At 36.6% G+C, this 20,533-nt stretch overlaps 1 protein-coding gene across 2 annotated transcripts in view; it reads right to left on the bottom strand.

The window, feature by feature from the left end:
* Nucleotides 1-20,533, bottom strand: part of PDCD6IP (programmed cell death 6 interacting protein) — a 77,034-nt gene that overhangs the window by 39,920 nt on the left and 16,581 nt on the right. Inside the window, exons 4-7 of one of the 2 annotated variants that reach the window (XM_025374758.1) lie at nucleotides 11,855-11,982; nucleotides 8,932-9,085; nucleotides 7,715-7,815; nucleotides 5,306-5,437 (exon numbers count right to left, since the gene is read on the bottom strand). In XM_025374758.1, coding sequence (XP_025230543.1) covers nucleotides 5,306-5,437; nucleotides 7,715-7,815; nucleotides 8,932-9,085; nucleotides 11,855-11,982 — 515 coding nt within the window. The remainder of the gene's footprint in view (nucleotides 1-5,305; nucleotides 5,438-7,714; nucleotides 7,816-8,931; nucleotides 9,086-11,854; nucleotides 11,983-20,533) is intronic. The other variant, XM_025374759.1, reaches the window with a different exon arrangement.

Here is a 20,533-nt window from a genome sequence, read left to right as displayed (position 1 = left end):
CTCAGTTAAAACTACTTTAAGCAAATCTGAAAACAATAAAACAGGATAAGTAAACCTTGCCAGGTGATGATAAAGGCAAAGCCAACTGGCCCCTATCACGCCACCAGGGGATCACAGAAAAAAATGTGATGCTGAGGGGTCTCATCCCAAGAGAGCTGCTGAGAAAAAGAAGTAGACAGATTAACTAAAAAGACAGGGTTGCTAAGGGAAGCAGAAACAGAGAACAGAAAAGTAGGGAGGGAGAAGAAAAGGCATAAGCACTCAGAAAATGCCAGCAAAATATAAACCCTAAAAGTAGCTGCAGCAACTTGAAATGCAAAGGCTGTGAGGAATTCAGGGAAGCACAGGTATGGAGGTAGTACGATTCTTCCTAATCCAGGGTAGGCTTTAAGAGCCAGAGAAGTGTACCTTAGGAGGGAGCCCTTAACACAATGATGCTTGTAAAGCTAACCCTGCCCATTTCCCCACACAGGAACCTCCAGCAAAATAAATCTCATTCAAACACAAGTAACTGAAAAGGCAACTCATCTCTCAACATAAAAAAACCATAAGAAAAAAACTGAAAACAAGCAGTATATCTTTCCAGTAGATAATGAAACTCACCAAAGAAATGTTGCCGCAAAGTAGATGAAAACAGTATGCCAAAAACTAAACTAAACTAAAATACTTAAGAACACAATGACAGTACCAAAAGAATAGAAGACTGGATTGCCCAAACCAGAGTGAGTGACAGCCAAATAGCAAAAGAATATAAAACAGGAAGTGGCAGAACTCACAAAAGTAAAGAAAAATACGAATTTAAGAAAGCAAGACTGAGACATTTATATGAGGAGCAAAAGGGAAAATAGACATCACAGAAATCGTAGTAAAAAAACATACAGAACAAGAAAAAGTGAAGAAAACTCAACACAGAAGTTGGGAAGGAGAAGGCTGTTACAAATTAAAGATTCACAGAGCATATCAACCAAATGCAAAGTGAGGACTTTGTGTGGATCCTGATTTGAACAAACCAAGACCCCTGAGAAAAAAATCAGGGAAAACTAAACTAGATGTGGATAATAATGGATTATGACTACTAATTCATATTAATATTAATTTTGTTAGATTGGGATAATGAGCCATCTAACAAAAGTTTTTGTTTAAATTTTTGTGTTTTAATTTTTTAAAATCTTTATCTCTTAGAGATACAGGCTAAAAAACTTAAGAATGACATGATAGGTGAGATAGTTGTAAAATACTCCAAAAAAATAAGAAGGAAAGGGGAAATAGCTAAAACACAAAATAGTGAAATACTGATAAGCACTTAAGTTGCGTAATGGAAATTCAATGATCATACTTTTATATATGTTTGATGTTTTCCATAATAGTTAAACAAAAAAAAAAATTCATATGAAGAAACATATGCAAGAATAGTCAAGAAAATTCAGAAAATGACAAAATTCAAAAAACAAGCAAGAATAGGCAGAAAATTCAAAAAATAAGAGATAATAATACCTATCAGACATTAAAACAGTCTAGTATAAATAACTAAAATGATATGGAACTGGAGTATGAACAGATAAACACGTCAATGAAACAACAAAAGCAGAAATAGATCCCAGTACATACCATGAATCTAATGTGTGAGAAAGTCAGAATCTCATATCAGTGAGGAAAACAAGGCTATTATAATAAATGGTTTGGGGACAACTGGCTAGCCATTTGGAAGAAGACTTTAAAAACTGGATCCCTATCTAGCACTACACATCAGGATAAATTCCAAGTGGATCAACAATCCAAATATATAACAAATTACAGACATATTTATATTTTGCTATCAGCCATCATTTCTATTAATTTATTTAAGATATACCTGCTGCTATGTACAGGACTGTGTTCCCCAAATTTCTTATTTTGAATCCCTAACTCCTAATGTGATGGTATTTGAACATGGGACCTCTGGAAAATAATGGGGTTTAGATGAGGTCATGAAGGTGGGGCCTCACAGGGGATTGGTGCCCTCATAAGAAGAAGACACCAGAGGGCTTGCTCTTGCTGTTCACCATATGAGGACACAGAGAGAAGGCCATCTGTAAATCTCACCGGAATATGACCATACTGGCACCCTGACCTTGGATTTCCAGGCTCCAGAACTATGAGAAAATAAATTTCTGTTGTTTAAACCACCCAGTCTATGGTTTTCTTATGGCAGCCTAAGCTAAGACACCTGCTGAAGTACAAAATAACTTGTGTACGTGATTTTTTACTGTAGCACTGTTTATAATAGTGAATCCTGGAAACATTCAAGTATCCAGCAATAGGAGACAGCAATAAACTGTGGTTTACACAGTGAAGTATAAAGAAGCTCTAAGGATGATCTAGCTACTGCTGAATTAAGATGAAGAGACCTTCAGGATACATTGTTATATGAGAAAAGAAGGTATATAACACTGTATATATTAATAGCATACTACCACTTCAGTAAGAATGAGAAGTGAGAATATGCAATGTATGTGTGTGTGTGTATGTATGTGTGTGTTGTGTATGTATATATTTGCTTCTATTTCAAAGAAAGAAAAAGAAAAAAGAAATTAATGGAAATTAACTATGGGGCAGTGGGAATAATGGACGGAGGGAAAAAGAGGAACAGGAATTAAACTATATAATCTTATATATACCTATTTTCCCCATTTTGAAAAATTGCAAGCCCACAAAATAATCACGTAGGTTCAACAATTACCATTTTGCCACATTTGCTTTATCTATTCCTTTCCCATACAAACACATAATCATGTACCTTTTTTTCTTTTATTGCAGAACTATCTGAAACTGAAGTTAGATGTTATGAGCCCTCATCCCTAAACACATCAGCAAGTATTCTTTCTATAAGGACAATCTCCTTAATACCTACAACCTAGTATCATAACTAAGAAAATACTTGCACAAAATCGATTTACAATCTTGCTAGGTCCTTCATTAATGAGTCAAATAAATCTTTGACATGTAGTCATTCCATGTGAGTCATGTTTTTGTATCTGTGTGTATATGTGTGTATTTCTATATCTTTTTGAAAATTGTATTTCATCATCTTTGAAGATCCACCAAGATGACCAAGAAGATCCATCTTCTGGGGCCACATAAACTGCACTGTTCAAGAACTGCAACTCATGAGCTGTATTAAGCTCAGGTACAATTTTTCTTGGCCCCAGAAGTGATTCCAAGCAGTAATTTTACCATTGCTGCCATTTTATCTATTGTTTTGATTTTCCTGATTGTGATTTTATTTTCATTTCTGGTTTGCATAGGACCAGTAAGTTATTTCTCTTTGCTAGTAGCCAAAACTAGAAAGTTGGTTTAATAGTGTGACCTCCTAATGATCTCCATCAGAATCATGGGGTATTATTTTCTCCTGAATGAGAAACTACAGAGAGTATGGTTTATTGGTCAACTTCTTGTCTGTTCTGTTTGCCTTCTTGGGAGTGTAAATCAATTAAGAATAACTGTCCTGTGAAATATGGACCAGCGAGTGTGTTCTGTGTTAACTTTTTTTGAGAAGGGGTGTCACTATATTGTCCAGGCTGACCTCAAACTACTAGCTTCAAATGATCCTCCCACTTCAACCTCCCAAGTAGCTAGATTACAGGCAGGTGCCATCACACCCAACTTCTGTCTTAACTTTTAACCTATAAATAAAGCTGTAAAACTAAAGCTGCTAAATCTATGTGTCTATAACTGAGGAAGTCTTTACCTCTCTCCCATTGTGTGAATTTGAAATAATTTCCATTTTCAGGGGTACTTAAAAATGAGATTAAATTTCAAAAGGAGTTCTTTCTCTGACTGATTATATTATAGAGACTAAATATGGGCTTACTTAAATCTAATAGTCCCAGAAACCAGAAAATAAAGAAACTAAACTTATAATTTAAATATGCTAGCCTTAAAAAAAAAATTCTTTCCACAAATTCCTTGTTCAGAATCATTTTTATATATGAATCTAAGTTACTGTAATCAAAGTGAAGCCCCAGACAAATCTGGGTTTGACTTTTTTAAAAAGTCTTTCTCTCATTTGGTCACTGTGAGATGTTTCCCCATGAAAAGGCTAATTAATTAATCTGAACCTCCTAAACAACATTTCCATTGTTATGGTCTGAATGTGTCCCCCAAGTTCATGCGCTCCCAATCCCAAAGTGTTGGGACATGGGGACATAATAAGAGGTGATTAGATCAAGAGGGCTCTGCCCTCATGAATGGATTAATGTCATTATCAAGGGAGAGGGTTAGTTATCAAGAGAGGGGCTTCGTTAAGCAGTTCGGCTCCCCTCTTGCTCTCTCTCACTCACTAGCACTCTCTTGCCCTTCTACCTTTCATCACAGGTGACACAGCACAAAGTCCCTCACCAGGTGCCAGCACTTTGACATTGGACTTCCCAGTCTTCAGAATTGTGACAAATTTCTGTTCTTTATCAATTACCCAGTCTGTGGTATTCTGCTATAACAGCACAAAATGAACCAAGACAACCACAGTATCTTCTAATAATCAGTACATATTTAAACTTCCCTAACTCAAATGCCCTAAGTCATATTTCTATCCTCTGCCTACTAATACTCAAAACACAAACAACTCATACAAACAGCTCTTGCTCCTGCTAGCAAGTTGCCTCAGGTGCCATAATCTCACAGCAAGTTTCTGACAACCCCAATGCCAACAGTATGAATACAACTGCACAGACGGTACTTGGCTATTCACAAGAGAGAGAGAGATATATGTGTGTGTGTGTGTATATATATGTGTATGTGGGTGTGTATATATATATGTACACACATCTCTCCACTGTCCTCAAGTAATGGAAGTATAGGCCCAGTTTAGACAAAGACCAGTCCACAAGTTAAACACTACACATACTCCTGGAGCATGGCAATTAATTTACAATTATTTTCACACTAAAATAAACATGCATAAAAAAGAGAACTGAATGCAAATTTTGCATGAATTTTTCAGAAAAAATATGAGCCCTCAAAAAAACATGCAGTAAAGTCTAAAGATAACAATCTGGAGATGGCAATTAATTTAGAATTATTTTTACATTAAAATAAATATGGACTAAAAAAGAGAACTGAATGCAAATTTTGCATGAATTTTTTAGATAAAATATGAGACCTCAAAGAAACATGCAGTAGATAAAGTCTAAAGATAAAAACAATCACTGTCGCTGTTGATAGGGGTGATTAATGGGAAAGGTTTTTATGGGCAAACTTGGAAATCTCACTAGGAAAAAAAAAAGAGATCCAAGTTAGTTACTTAAATATTTATTACCAAGAGACTCACCTGTAACCTTGCAATTTCTTCTCCAAATTTCTTCTGCTGTTTTGCCAGGATAGACTGATGGTACTCAGCATTGGCCTGCATGATACAGTGCTTTGCAGCCAAGACAGGGAACACCTCCTGGAAATAAAAATACTGACCAGGGGAGAGTCCAACCACACAAACCATCACAGACAACATGGGATGCAGGAAGAAAAAGGAAAAGAAGACAGAAATTAGAATCACCCCATTAATGGTTTAGAGATTAAGGTTAGTCATTAGGTGTAAACAGAGAAGACGACATGATTTTGTATGGATTGAAATCTAAATCCATGAATTAAATTTTTTTTCTTCCAATTGAAGGGGTTTTTTTAACTGTTAACTGAAGGCAATTTAGGTTTTTACAATTCTCTTTAATTGATCCATGAAGTCAACATTTTGTTTACAAAAAGAAAGAAAAGCATGCATTATTAGAAAGAGAAGTAGAATGGACATTCACAGAGGAACACCAAGCACAGGGCTTTAGAAGCTTTCTTATGAGCCCTTACCCAGCCTGTAGAGTTAACTAAACCATCATTACTCACAAATACTAATGAAATTGCTCTATAGATGAATGTTTCATCATGTTTTAAAAAAAAGACAGTAAATTCTCACTTAAATTCATATCCTACGAGGGTTCTTACTAAAGATGATTTTAGCCATATAAAAATGATTTAGTATCATAGATACACTAATATTTCAGTATCATGTACTCAAAAACATATAGACAAATGCACTAAGTATATGACCAATGATAATGATAAAGTGCTATTTTGCCTATTTGTTTTGAAAATAATTCCAGTCAAAATTAATTTTAAAAGATCCAAAGACATAAAGCAGAAAAGCAATTATATTAGCAGTGGCTCTTCCAAAATGCCAAATCCTAACCTGTAACCTCACTGCTTTTAGGAAGTATATGATATTAAAAAATCCAAAGAATTAGGATAGACAATCACTGTCTAAATAAAAAATGTAAAAGAATCAAAAACTGAATTACTACCTTGTGTGCTTTCCTGTCTCCCAGGGAATAATTTCCTACCTTCCTGGATCACTACTTGCAGACATTTCAGTTTTGTAACTAGAATATGAAAATACCTTATGAGCTTTATTAGTAAAAAGGAAAAAATAAAAGACATCTAAACTTCAAACTACACTCATGCCAATTCTCAGGGTAAGGCTGGAGCAACTTGATTCTGAAACAGGAGATTTTCAAGGAATACCAGGAATGCTGCAGAGGTAGCTTCCAAGTCTTTGTAGGTGACATTCTTCTCTCCATGACAGGACTGAACTAATGGCCCAACAGGAAGTAACGGAACACTGTGCAGCTGAACATGAGGTCTTTCAGATGAAAAAAACATGAGAGGAGATCCCGAGTCTCTTTTTAAGAGGAAGGCTATTAATACCCAAGAGTCCTGGGCAAATTTCTACTAGGCTCTTGGTGTATCTTAAATCCCCAGGAATCGTCACATTAATTCCTTATTGATCATTTTCTGAGTAATAAGTACTGCTGATGCACTTATCTGCATTTCTACTTTGCCCCCAAGTTGTCTGCAATTTTTTAATGTACAAAGATTCCTGAACATGACTTATAAATCCATAAATTCCCCTACCAAAAAAAAAAATCATGTAACAGATACCATATGATGAAACTAATTCCTTGAACATTTCTGAAGGAAGTAGTTGAAACATGTATTTCACTCAAACTTTAAGTTTTCTTTATTAATCATTCCAAATGTACCTGTTAGTGATTTGCTTTGTCATTAAATGATCATCACTAAATAGTCTTTTCAATTGACACTTCAGAAAGGTTTACATTAAAACATTATACTTCCTGTGATATGTGGTTTAAGATGGTTGCTTTTCCTTAGCTGTCCATTAGCAGCCCAATTTTTTTTATCCCTGTTGGCAAAACTTAATTCTAATCAAAGTATCAGATGAATTTGTTAAGTTTTCTTTTCCTTTTTTCTTTATGTCTGTTTCTGCGCTTTAAGACTCATCTTTAAGAAAACAGGACAATAATTAAAAGTGTGAATAATCAACATGCTCAAGTATATATGCTTGTACCAAGTCACCAATGATTCAGAACTACACAATGCCTTGATTTGATAAAAGTATTAAAAACAGACGGTCAACGTTTTCCAGAAAGAGTTCTAGCTTGGAAAAACAAGTTTAGTAAAAGGTAAAGACAAAGACATCCCCTAAATATAAAAGAATTGTTCATGCATCTTAAATTAAAAAAAAAAAAAAGAAAAAAACTATTTCTACTATATACTTCAGATAACTATATTAAAACTTCAAATTTCTTCATAAGTTTCAACTTGCTTCTTATACACAAAAAAGTCTAAATATTTCCACATGCAAAGTAAGCAAGTGTTTATAAAAACAATAACTGACCTTGGGGAGAGTATCTTTGTATTGACACTGTTTGAAAGCATCACCAAAATAATCTGCAGCCTGATTAGCCAATTTAGCTATGATGGCATCTTTCATTTTATCTGGAATACAATACGAAGTTGACCATTATAATTAAAATAAATATGAGTTAATCTGACATGTCTCAGTATAAACATCGAGATCACAAGTTTGTACACGCATCTTAAAACGTCTTTCTTGATAAATCACATTTTCTGCACAAAATTTAAAACAGACAAAATAGATTAGTGTTTGCCAGCAGTGGAGGAAAAGGGAATGAGGAGTGACTGCTAATGGGTACACAGCTTCTTTTTGGGATGATGGTAATGTTCTAAAATAAGATAGTGGTAATCAAAACTCTACGAATATACTAAAAATCTTATGTTGTACACTTAAAAAGGGTGAACTTCAGTGTATATAAATTCTATCTCAATATAAGTTGTTATTTTAAAAGAAAAAAGTATTCCAATTCCTATTTCTTCCACATGATGACTTATCTCTTATTTTCAGTTTCTCTGTACTTACATATTCAGCCTATATTTCAATCTAAACTTATATGCCTTATAAGAATTATTCTTATTCCCTCATTCCCAGGGCCAGGGACTGTGCCTGGATAGTTCCTTCTTGTCATTTAGGTCTACTTTAAACAGGACCTCCTGAAAGAAAGCCTTCTTGACTAATGAATCTAAAATTAGCACAGCTTCCCCTACATCCCTATCCCATAACCATACCACCAGCCACTGTCATATAATTCTTTCTTATTTTTTATAGCAATTATTTATGAAATTAGCCTGGCAACTTAACTCTTGCTTATCATCTCTCCCGTCGCCAAAACATAAGGTTGTTTTCTAACTGTTTATCTAGAAACTAGAACAGTGACTGGCACAGAGTAAGTACCCAATAAATATTTGCAAATAAATGTTTGACATGTTAAAAACATACATAAATACTATTCCAGAATGGAGTGTTTAAAGACAATTACTAACAATCCATTTCATGACTTCAAACACAGCCTACATTCTTAAATGTGCATTTGTGCCACAAATTCAGAAAAGGACAGCTAAAAATTTTCAACAATCCATATATCAAGTTCAAGAAGGAAAGCTCAACACTGAACATATATTCTAATCACTTTCTTAATTTAAAAGCCTTATCACTTCTTTTCACATGCAACGAAATGGAAGACAAATTGGAGTTACCTCTTGTGGCTTTTAAAAAAAATACTTCTTGAGCCTGTGCCAGCATAATAAGACTGAGGGTCCCAACAGTATCTGGAGATATGTCCACAGTAGGCTCTCGATTTAAGGCAGATAAAACCGTCTCTTTAATATGTAAAAAGGCACCACTAGCAAACTAAAGGGGGGGGAAAAAGAATTTCTTTAAAACCTACAGGAACTCAGCAAGACTTAATTTCCTACTGTTACATATAAAAGTCATTTCAAATGTTAACTCAGTGAACATTTAATATATTTAAATTTTTATATTATGCAAAACCAATCTAAAACATCTGACCTACAGACAATAAGGTTATCTTTCTAAAACTCTATAGCGTAAGAAGAGATTTAACAAAGAATAAAAGTAAATTACAAGGAAAAACAAAGTAAACCAATGGAACAATCTGATTAAGCTATTTTTAGATACACTTCCTCAAAATTAACATGAGAATAGACGCAGGGATAAACATTAAAATATTTTTAGTACTGCAATACTCTTGTTTTGGTCCCAAACAAATTCATCTTACAAATAATTAAACATGCCGTAGTTAGGGGACACCCCAAATAGCACATACACCTAGTCCTCTGAGGAACAGCATTACTACCCATTGCTAGTGATTTCCGTCTGGCCTTCAGAGCTCCCTAGCGAAACGTTCCCCTTCAGATTTCTCATCTCAATTATATTTTGTTAATACTGAAATAATTTTGCTTCTATGAAACAAATTATACTAAGAAAAAGAAAGAAGTCAGTCTGGGATTAAAATGTGTCATGAGTTGGCCAGGAGCAGTGGCTCACGCCTGTAATCCCAGCACTTTGGAAGGCTGAGGCAGGCGGATCACCTGAGGTCAGGAGTTCAAGACCAGCCTGGCCAAAATGATGAAACTCCATCTCTACTAAAAATACAAAAATTAGCTGGGCATGATGGCACACACTTGTAATCCCAGCTGCTCAGGAGGCTGAGGCAGGATAATCACTTGAAGCCAGGAGGTGGAGGTTGCAGTGAGCCAAGATCATGCCATTGTACTCCTGCCTGGGCAACAAAGCAAGACTCCATCTCAAACAAGGGAAAAAAAAGTGTCATGAGTTAGATAAATAGACAACACAAAGAAAACTCAAAGTCAAATGTATTAAAATGAAAAGCATGTTTGCAGTCATTAAGTATTATAAGACTAGAGTATCTGCTAGGAACGAACAACTGAACTTGTTTAGTAAACTAGTGAATCAAAGTCTAGAACAGCTAGGTGTCTGAGTCTCTCATTTACAGATGAGGAAATGGAGGTACTAAAGAGGTTAAAGAACTTGCCCAATGGCACAAAGCTTCTGGGTGGCGAGCAGCCTAGATAAGGACCTAGGTCTAATACCACCAGTTATCTTTCCATGATACCAGGTGCCCTGCTGTGAACACTCACAGAATGGAATGTTTCTTTCATAATTCTGAATGACCTTTCTAAAATATCATATACCAATTAACTGAGTTACAGTTAACCAAAAGCTAAATAAAATTTTACTTCGTTTTCACTATTTTATCTTATTTATTTTGAGACAGAGTCTTGCTCTTGTCACCCAGACTAGAGTGCAATGGCACAATCTCAGCTCACTGCAACCTCCGCCTCCCGGGATCAAGCGATTCTCCTGCCTCAGCCTCCCGAGTAGCTCAGATTACAGGCACCCGCCACCACACCCAGCTAATTTTTCTATTTTTAATAGAGACAGGTTTCACCACGTTGGCCAGGCTGGTCTGGAATTCCTGACCTCATGATCTGCCCACCTTAGCCTCCCAAAGTCCTAGGACTACAGGCGTGAGTCACCACGCCCAGTTCGTTTTCACATTTTAAAATATTTGCCATGTATAGCCTCAAAAAGAAACAGCATACGCATTATGTTTGTCATCTATGCCTATTCAAAACTGTAAGGCAAGCCACAATTTGGAGCATGTTGTTTCCTTAAGGTACATTTTCCTTTTACTTTCTCAGAATAGCATTACTCACCTCTCCCTTAAACATAAACAATAGGAAAAAGCAGAGTATCTTTGAGACAAGCAAATTTCATGGGAGGTTTGGGGGTGAAATAGTGGAAGGACATTTGGAATTACATGAAATTTGGAATCAGAACTACTGAAACCCAAATGGACTGCTAAATTAAGACTTCTGACCTTTAGTCTCCTCATATGTAAAATGGGAATGACATTATATGACATACATTGCAAGGTTTATCTGAGGGTCAAATAATGTACACGAAAACACTTTGCAAATTAGAAAGTAATATAAAATGACAACATGATTATATATATTACTTAACACTAATCATTTTTTTAACCAAAACAAAAAAAAAGCTGAATAAATAATAAAACAACTGCCACAAAATAACATGCCATATTAGTAAATGATTAGTATGTAAAATAGTTAGGTAACTTATGAACATTACGTGTCTGACTACATTTAAATATGACCTCTCCACATGTCTCAAAGTTAAAATTTTATTTTCTTGCCAATTTCTTGTCTTTATTTTTGTAACAGTGAAATTTCAAGTGTGTCTCACTCTAAGAAAATATATGAAAATAATGTACAAATTTTTTAAATTAGGTAATTTATTTAAAATGGATTTACCCTAAATGCCTGAGATGAAATCTCAGACATTTCATAATTTCTTCAACCAACAATTATTGAGCCTCTATTATGTGCCAGGCACTGTGCTAGGTGCTGGGTATAAAACAATGAGGAAAAACAGACTTGGTCTATAGACAGTTTATCTAAGGGCTTCAACAGTAAGAATCAATTCATTTTAAAAGTGCATTCATTTAAGAAAACATCTGTTGGGTAAGAAGTATCTATAACCTAAATGCAAATTATTTTCCACTTAATCCAATTTAGTGTTGATCATTATTGCAGTAACTACTTTTCCGCATACCTGGTAATGCTTAGCAGCGATTTTCAATCCTTCATCATTATCCAGGTTCTGTTCTGCTGCAATTTGGCTAGCTAAGGCTGCACAATTGAACAACACACAGCTCTTTTCATATCCTAAGCTTGCAAGAGCTGTAAAAAATTAAGAAGGAAAAATTTATCAGATTATTTTTTCTAAAGAAAACAAATGTTTCAAAGAGAAATACTATGACCTCTGTCATCCCGCTAACTCTCACAAAAACAAGTTTCCAGACCTGTTTTCTTGCTGTCATATGCTCCCATATTTCAAGCTGCCCTTACAGGCATTTATTTCCACAACAATATTCCCATCACCTAAAACGCTAAAGAACAGTAAGTTATTCTTTCTCTCCTTCCCTTTACTTCCACATTTCTATTACAATCAAATTCAAATGCAAAAGTCATTTTCATGTCATTTCTCTCAGTTTCTTAAATTTGAATAATTATTTCCATTTTTCCACCAACTCTCAAAATCATTGTCCCACCACAGTCAAACCAGTTCCTCATTACCACAAATCTAAGTCAATGCAATTACTCCTAGCTGGCCTTATGCTTTACTCCCTCAGGCAAATACATTTCTCAAAGAGCTAGCAGATTAGATGGGCTAAAACCCAACTCTGATAAAAAATCTACACACCTCACATCCACTTAGGATAGCTCCTATTAAAAAACAAACAGAAAACAAGCATTGATGAAGATACAGACAAACTGGAACCCTCATGTACTGTTGGAGGGAATGCAAACTGGTGGTTGGGTATGGTGGCTTACTCTTGTAATCCCAGCACTTTAGTAGGCTGAGGCAGGAGGATCTCTTGAAGCCAAGAGTTTGAGGTCAGCCTGAGCAACACAGCAAGACCCCATCTCTACAAAAAAAAAAAAATGTTTTTAATCAGCCAGGTATGGTGGTACATGTCTGTAGTCCTACCTACTCGGAGGCAAGAGGACCATTTGAGCCCAAGAGTTCAAGGCTGCAGTGAGCTATGATCATGCCACTATACTCCAGCCTGAGCGACAGAGCAAGACCCTGTCTCAAAATAAAAAATAAAAAAAGTGCAACTACTGTGGAAAACAATACGGCAGGTCCTCAAAATATTAAAAATAGAATTGCTATTTTATCCAGCAATTCCACTTTTGGGTATACACCCCCAAAAATAATGAAAGCAGAGTCTCAAAGAGATATATGTATGCCCATGTTCATAGCAGCATTATTCACAATAGCCAAACGTGAAAGCAACTCAAGTGTCTGTGGACTGATGAATGTATAAACAAAATGTAGTATATACATACAATGGAATATTAGTGAGCCTTAAACAAGAAGGAAATCATATGCTATAACAGGGATGAATCTTGAGGACATTAAGCTAAGTGCAATAGGTCAGCCACAAAAAGACAAATATTGTATGATTCCACTTATATGAGTTACCTAGAGTAATCAAATTCATAGAAACAGAAATCAGAATGATGGTTATCAGGGATGGTGGTAGGGGGAGACGGACTGTTGTTCAATGAGTACATTATTTCAGATTTGCAAGATGAAAAAGTTCTGGATGTATTCTACGACAATGTGAAAAACACCCAACACTAGTGAACTGTACACTTAAAAATGATTAAGATCACAAACTTCATGTAGTGAAACTTTTTTTAAATGCAGTCTAGGATTCTACAGTTAAATTCAGAGACAGAAAGAATGGTAGTTGCCAAGGGCTGAGGGAAGAATGGGACATTATAATTTTTTTTTCCTTTTCAGACAGGGTCTCATTCTGTCACACAGGCTGGAGTGCACTAGTGCAATCACACTCATTGCAGCCTCTACCTCTTGGGCTCAATCGATCCTCCTGCCTCAGCTTCCTGAGTAGCTAGGACTACAGGCACAGGCCACCACACCCAGCTAATTTCTGTATTTTTTGTAGAGACAGTGACTCACTATGTTGCCTAGGCTGGTCTTAAACTCCTTGGTTCAAGCAATCCTCCCAACTTGGCCTCCCAAAATGCTTGAATTACAGGCATGAGCCACCACCCCCAGTCTGTGAAGTTATCATTTACTGGGCAGAGTTTCAGTTTTGTAAGGTGAAAAAGAGTTCTCAAGACGATGTTTGCACAATAATGTAAATGCACATGTACACTGAATATGTACACTGAAGTGTACACTTAAAAGGGTTAAGAAGGTATATTATGTATATTGTATCACAATTGAAAAAATAACTTTTAAAAAAGAATCTATAATATCTCCCTATTACTTACAGAATTCAATCACTTTGGAATTCAAGATCTTGCATAATGTGCAAGGCATTGACCACCAGGCAAAATAAGGTTCCTTACAAAAAACACTGAACAAACCATCTAGGAGAATCAGAACACTACATTTGTATGTTTGTACCACAGAGTAGTGCCATAAAGTAAAGCCCTCCTTGTTACAGTACTTTGGTGGCCTCCTATGTAATAATGGCCAGTTTTCAACTTGCTTCCAAACCATTCTAGTCTCCTCATTCTAAACTAAAGCAGACATAAACATTAGCATTCCTTAAAGAGATTCAAAGATAGTACATCCATAAAAGAACAGGATTTTCTTAATTAATAAGAAAAAGCTCCTAAAAATTAAAAACTTGATTGTTAAATTTTTTTCCAAAGTTTTAAAGGTGGCGGAAGGAAAAACAATTTTCAAGTTTTAAAATTAGTATCTAGGCAATCTCTCAGAAGTAGAACATAAAGTCGAGAAAATAGAAATTACAAAAATTATGAGTGAACAACTCAGAACAACCAACATCTAAAAAAGTATTCCAAAGAAAGAGAGACAAAAGAGACAATTATCAAAGAAATATAAGAAAACTTCCCAGAGCTGAAGGGAGATATAAATGTTCAAACTAAAAGGGCCAAAAACACATGCCCTACAAATGAATAAAATGAAATCCCATTAAGTCTTTTGAGATTTGTAAACATGAAAGACAAAGAGAAGACTGTAAAAATATTCCCAAGAGCAAACAAACAGATCACTTACAAAATAACAAAACTCAGACTTTTCATCAGTAACATTAGATACTAAAAGGCAAGAGATTGGCTGGGTGCAGTGGCTCATGTCTGTAATCCCAGCACTTCGGGAGGCTGAGGTGGGCAGATCACCAAGTCAAGAGATCAAGACCATTCTGGCCAACATGGTGAAACCCCGTCTCTACTAAAAGTGCAAAAATTAGCTGGATGTGGTGGTGCACGTCGGTAGTCCCAGCTACTGGGAAGGTTGACGCAGGAGAATCGCTTGAACCCCGGAGGCGGAGGTTGCAGTGCACCGAGATCGCGCCACTGCACTCCAGCCTGGCAACAGAGCCAGACATCCTATCAAAAAAAAAAAAAAAGGCGGCCGGGCCCGGTGGCTCAAACCTGTAATCCCAGCACTTTGGGAGGCCGAGATGGGCGGATCATGAGGCCAGGAGATCCAGACCATCCTGGCTAACACGGTAAAACCCCGTCTCTACTAAAAAACACAAAAAACTAGCCAGGCAAGGTGGCGGGCGCCTGTAGTCCCAGCTACTCGGGAGGCTGAGGCAGGAGAATGGCGTAAACCCGGGAGGCGGAGCTTGCAGTGAGCTGAGATCCGGCCACTGCACTCCAGCCTGGGCGACAGAGCGAGACTCCGTCTCAAAAACAACAACAACAAAAAAAGGCAAGGGATCCATGCCTTCAAGTTCTGAATATAATTTTAATTAATTCAATAAATATATACATTAGGCTAGTATGGCAGGAAAGAGCAAGGAACAAAATTAAATATCAGCCGGTCGCGGTGGCTCACACCTGTAATCCCAGCACTTTGGGAGGCCAAGGCAGGTGGAGCTGTTAAGGCCAGGACTTCAAGATCAGCCTGGCCAACATGGTGAAACCCTATCTCTACTAAAAACACAAAAATTTGCCAGGCATGGTGGTGCGCGCCTGTAATCCCAGCTACTCAGGAGGTTGAGGCACGAGAATCACTTGAACCCCAGAGGCGGAGGTTGCACCGAGCTGAGATCACGCGGCTGCACTCCACCGCCGGCAACAGAGCAAGACTGTTCTCAAAAAAAAAAAAAAAAAAAAAGAATGAAATATATTCCGAACAAGAAATAAAAGTAAACTGTTTATATATCAGATATGTATCTCAATCTATTAACTTGCCCATAAATATTATCATACCAGACTGTAGTCTCTCATTTTATTTTGACAATTTCTCATGTATAAGAGCTTTTATGAGATTTTACATATAAGAGCTATTTTGATCTTGCAATTAACTCTTTTTTCCTTTATTTTCTTCTATCCATCTAAACTTAAACCAGGTTTTCAAAACAATATTTTCCTTTTTTCAAAGATGACTTTTTAAATATTTAACTGTATTCTTGTTTCTTACTTGCTCTCTTTTTCATTAAGTTTTTCTTTTATCTTTTGTTTTCTTTTGAGACAAAGTGTTGCTCTGTCACCCAGGTTGAAGAACAGTGGCATAATCACGGCTTACTGCAGCCTTAACCTCCCAGGCTCAAGCGATCCTCTCACCTCAACTTCCCAAATAGCTACAGGCACGTGCCACGATGTCTGGCTAATTTTTGTATTTTTTGTAGAGACAGAGTTTCGTCTGTTCCCCAGGTTGGTCTTGAACTCCTGGGCTCAAGTAATCCGCCTGTCTCGGCCTCCCCAAGTACTGGGATTAGAAGCATGAGCCACCACTTCCAGCCTCCAAACTTTTCAAAATGAAAATAACTAAATTATAAATATAGTTTTCTAAAATTCAAACATTTTAAACTACAAAAAAATAATTAAAAATCACCCAAGATCTCATCTTCCACAGTTAACCAGAATTTATTTTTTGGTATCTCACAAATAACTACATACACATTCACACACATAACTTTTCACAAAGTGGATACTATACCACACTCGAGTTGCCTGGAATGCACAACTCAAGGGAGGAGGAACCACTCTAGGTTCTATATGAGCACCATCCCAAGGAGCCCAACTCAGGGGACCCTAGAGTTGTACGATGCAACAACTCTGAACTAAGGCAGGCCTCTTATTCAATATTCCATTGATATAGCTTTACACAACAAATATATATATGCATTTTTATTCTTAGTATTCCAAAAGTACACAATATTTAAATGAATGAGTAGTCTTTTACTTAACCAAGACATTACTGAATGACATTTAATTACCAATTTTTGCTACTAGAAATGCCTTGATGAACCACCTCCTGCTTTATGATCTAATTTTTTGCTTCCCAGTTCTTCTGGATACTTGAGTTCATCACTCAAGTGTCTCCTAGGTCTCCTGCCATCTGCTCCTTATTCGCAGCCTACTAAATTTCTTAAGTCATAACAACACTAAAAATCCTTTTCTTCACCTTGACTCCCTCTCAGAACGATGCTCCCTTTGTCCCCAAATCTTTACTGTAAATTTCCTAAAATGAGCAACCCACATTTACTGTTTCCATTCCCTCACCTCCCATTCACCCTTCAATCTGATGCTTCTTCAGGAAACTCCAAGCGAAACTTCTCTCTGCCAAATCCAAGGACTTCTCCAACCTTACATGACTGAGTTCTGCCACAATGACTCAGTCAAGGATGTTCCAGCCTGGACCTGGGATGATCATCAGAATCACTTGGAGATTTTTTTTTTTTTTTAGACGGAATCTCTCTCTGTTGCCCAGGCTGGAGTGCAATGGCACGATCTCGGCTCACTGCAACCTCTGCCTCCCAGGTTCAAGCGAGTCTCCTGCCTCAGCCTCCTGAGTAGCTGGGATCACAAGGTGTGCACCATTACACCTGGCTGATTTTGTATTTTTAGTAGAGACAGGATTTCACCATGTTAGGCTAATCTCAAACTCCTGACCTTACGATCCACCCGCCTCCGCCTCCCAAAGTGTTGGGATTATAGGCGTGAGCCACCGCGCCCAGCCACCTGGAGATATTTTCAAAGATAATAATTCCAGTGCCCTACTCCAAAATTTTCTCCTATCACATCTGGCACTCTGTAACTTCATCTTTTATCTTACATTTTCCCCAGGTAATACTAATATGCAGTCAGGTTTGGGAACCACTGGACCACATCAACTTTGAAACTCTTCTGGCATTCCTTCACATCTCTATTTTACCCTGGTTCCTGTAAGATCTGAAAGCTTTTTCTCAACCTCATTCCCAGAACCTCTTCTTCTATTTCCCCGAATGTTATATTGCTTAGCTCTGACTTTTATACTTTTCTCAGTCAATTATCTGCCAGAAAATAAATTTATTATCACCTAATAATTGTTCTCGAATGTGTATCTCTTTCTCTTCTGAGCTTTAAATCCTTTATTTCAGAATGCCAGAGAAATGTCTACCCAGAATAATACAGAAAAGTCAGACTCAACCTTTCTACTAAAAGGAACAAATATCCAATAGGTCAAACCAACTTATAAATCTCAGAGTCAAGCCTCAACTCCTACTCTTCCTTCTAACTGGCAGTCAGCAAATTCAGTCAACTTCACCTCTGAAAAGTCCGAAATCCCTCTCTTCTGTGACTCGCACACACTAGCTTGTCTAACCTCATTATCTCTCATCAGTCTCCTAACCGGTTTGTTTCTCTCTAGTCCCGGGAGTTAGGCTATCTAGATTCATATCCCAGCTTCATTAAATCCTAACCATATGACTTCAGAAAATCACGTAATCTTTCTAAACCAGTTTGTTCAACTGGCAATAATAGCACTTTCCTCATTAAGCTATTAGAGAATTCAGAAAGATTATTTATAAAGTCCCTTCCAGAGTGCCTGGGTAAAATAAATGCCCAATAAACATTCACTATTATTATACAAGAGGGGAAAGTAAAAAGTCAGAAGCATAATATCTGCAACTCTTCACAATCTGCTTTCTAATATCATCACCCTCTATAATCCCCAATTCAACCTATGGTTACAAGCCACAACAATAACTATCATTATATTAACATTATATATATCTACTATAAAATATATATTTCCATTTCCTCACCTATATATACGCCATAACAATAATTAAATTATTATATACAATATCTACTATAAAATATATATTTCCATTTCCTCACCTATATGTAAGTATAAACCTTAAATAAGATATAGATATATAGCCGGGCACGGTGGCTCATGCCTGTAATCCCAGCACTTTGGGAGGCCGAGGCGGGTGGATCACGAGGTCAGGAGATCGAGACCATCCTGGCTAACACGGTGAAACCCTGTCTCTACTAAAAATACAAAAAATTAGCCGGGCATGGTGGCGGGTGCCTGTAGTCCCACCTACTCCGGAGGCTGAGGCAGGAGAATGGCGTGAACCCAAGAGGCGGAACTTGCAGTGAGCCGAGATCGCGCCACTGCACTCCAGCCTGGGCAACAAAGTGAGACTCAGTGTCAAAAAAAAAAAAAAAAGATATAGATATATGTATGTATATGGTATGTACATACTATATAATACATATTATATATCTATATCTTATAAGGTATACAGTATATATTATAGCATATCTTATATAATGTATATGTATGCTATAAAAGGAATATACTATATAAGGCATATTATACATAGTTATACATAATACGTATATATACATAAATATCTATACATTATATATTATATAAATATGTGTATATATAATAAACATATATGTATATGAATATATACAGTATATATACTATACATACACATATGTATATATGCATATATGTATACAAATATATGCTGTATACGTATGTATACGTAAGTATATATACATGTATGTGTATAATATATACATATATACATAATACACATATATACATATAATACACATTACAGATACATATAATACATATTATATACAAATACATATATACCATATATACATTGTATATACATAATATATACATATACATATAATACATATATATCATATATGCATTACAATGTTATGTAATAATATAATTATTCATTGCAGTTAATACTTATTGAGCACTGTTCTTAGGACTTTACAAGTATTCACTCATTTAATCCACATAAGAATCCAATGAGATCAGCCAGGGGCTCATGCCTGTAATCCCAGGCACCTTGGGAGGCCGAGGTGGGTGGATCACCTCAGGTCGGGAGTTCAACACCAGCCTGGCCAACATGATGAAACCCTGTCTCTACTAAAAAAATTACCCAGGTGTGGTGGCGGGTGCTTGTAATCCCAGCTACTCAGGAGGCTGAGGCAGGAGAATAGGGGAATCACTTGAACCCAGTAGGCAGAGGTTGCAGTTAGCCGAGATTGTGCTACTGTACTCCAGCCTGGGCAGCAAGAGCAAAACTCTGTCTCAAAAAAAAAAAGGAATCCAAAGAAATACATAGTATTATCTCCATTTCACAGATGAGAAAATTAAGGCACAGAGATGTTACCTTGCTGGAGCTGGTAGATCAAAAGTCCTCGCCCTTCTGACCTATGGTTATGATTTTGTGTCTGTAATATTATTTTCTACAAATCCATCCTTCAAGGCCTAACTCAAACATTGTCTGCTTTCAAAAGGTAGAATTACTTTCTTCCTCATATATACTTCCGTGAGTTTGTTCATAGGCTGATATTACATATTACACTTTTACATGATCAACTATCTTCCCAACAACTGAGTACATCGGTTTTACTCATTTTTATAACTAGGACAGTGCCTGGCAAGGCATGGGCTCTCTACAAA

The sequence above is a fragment of the Theropithecus gelada genome, chromosome 2 (assembly GCF_003255815.1).
Source record: "Theropithecus gelada isolate Dixy chromosome 2, Tgel_1.0, whole genome shotgun sequence".
Classification (NCBI taxonomy): Eukaryota; Metazoa; Chordata; class Mammalia; order Primates; family Cercopithecidae; genus Theropithecus; species Theropithecus gelada.
The sequence above is the reverse complement of the archived record's forward strand: the minus strand, read 5'-3'. Positions and strand labels throughout refer to the sequence as shown.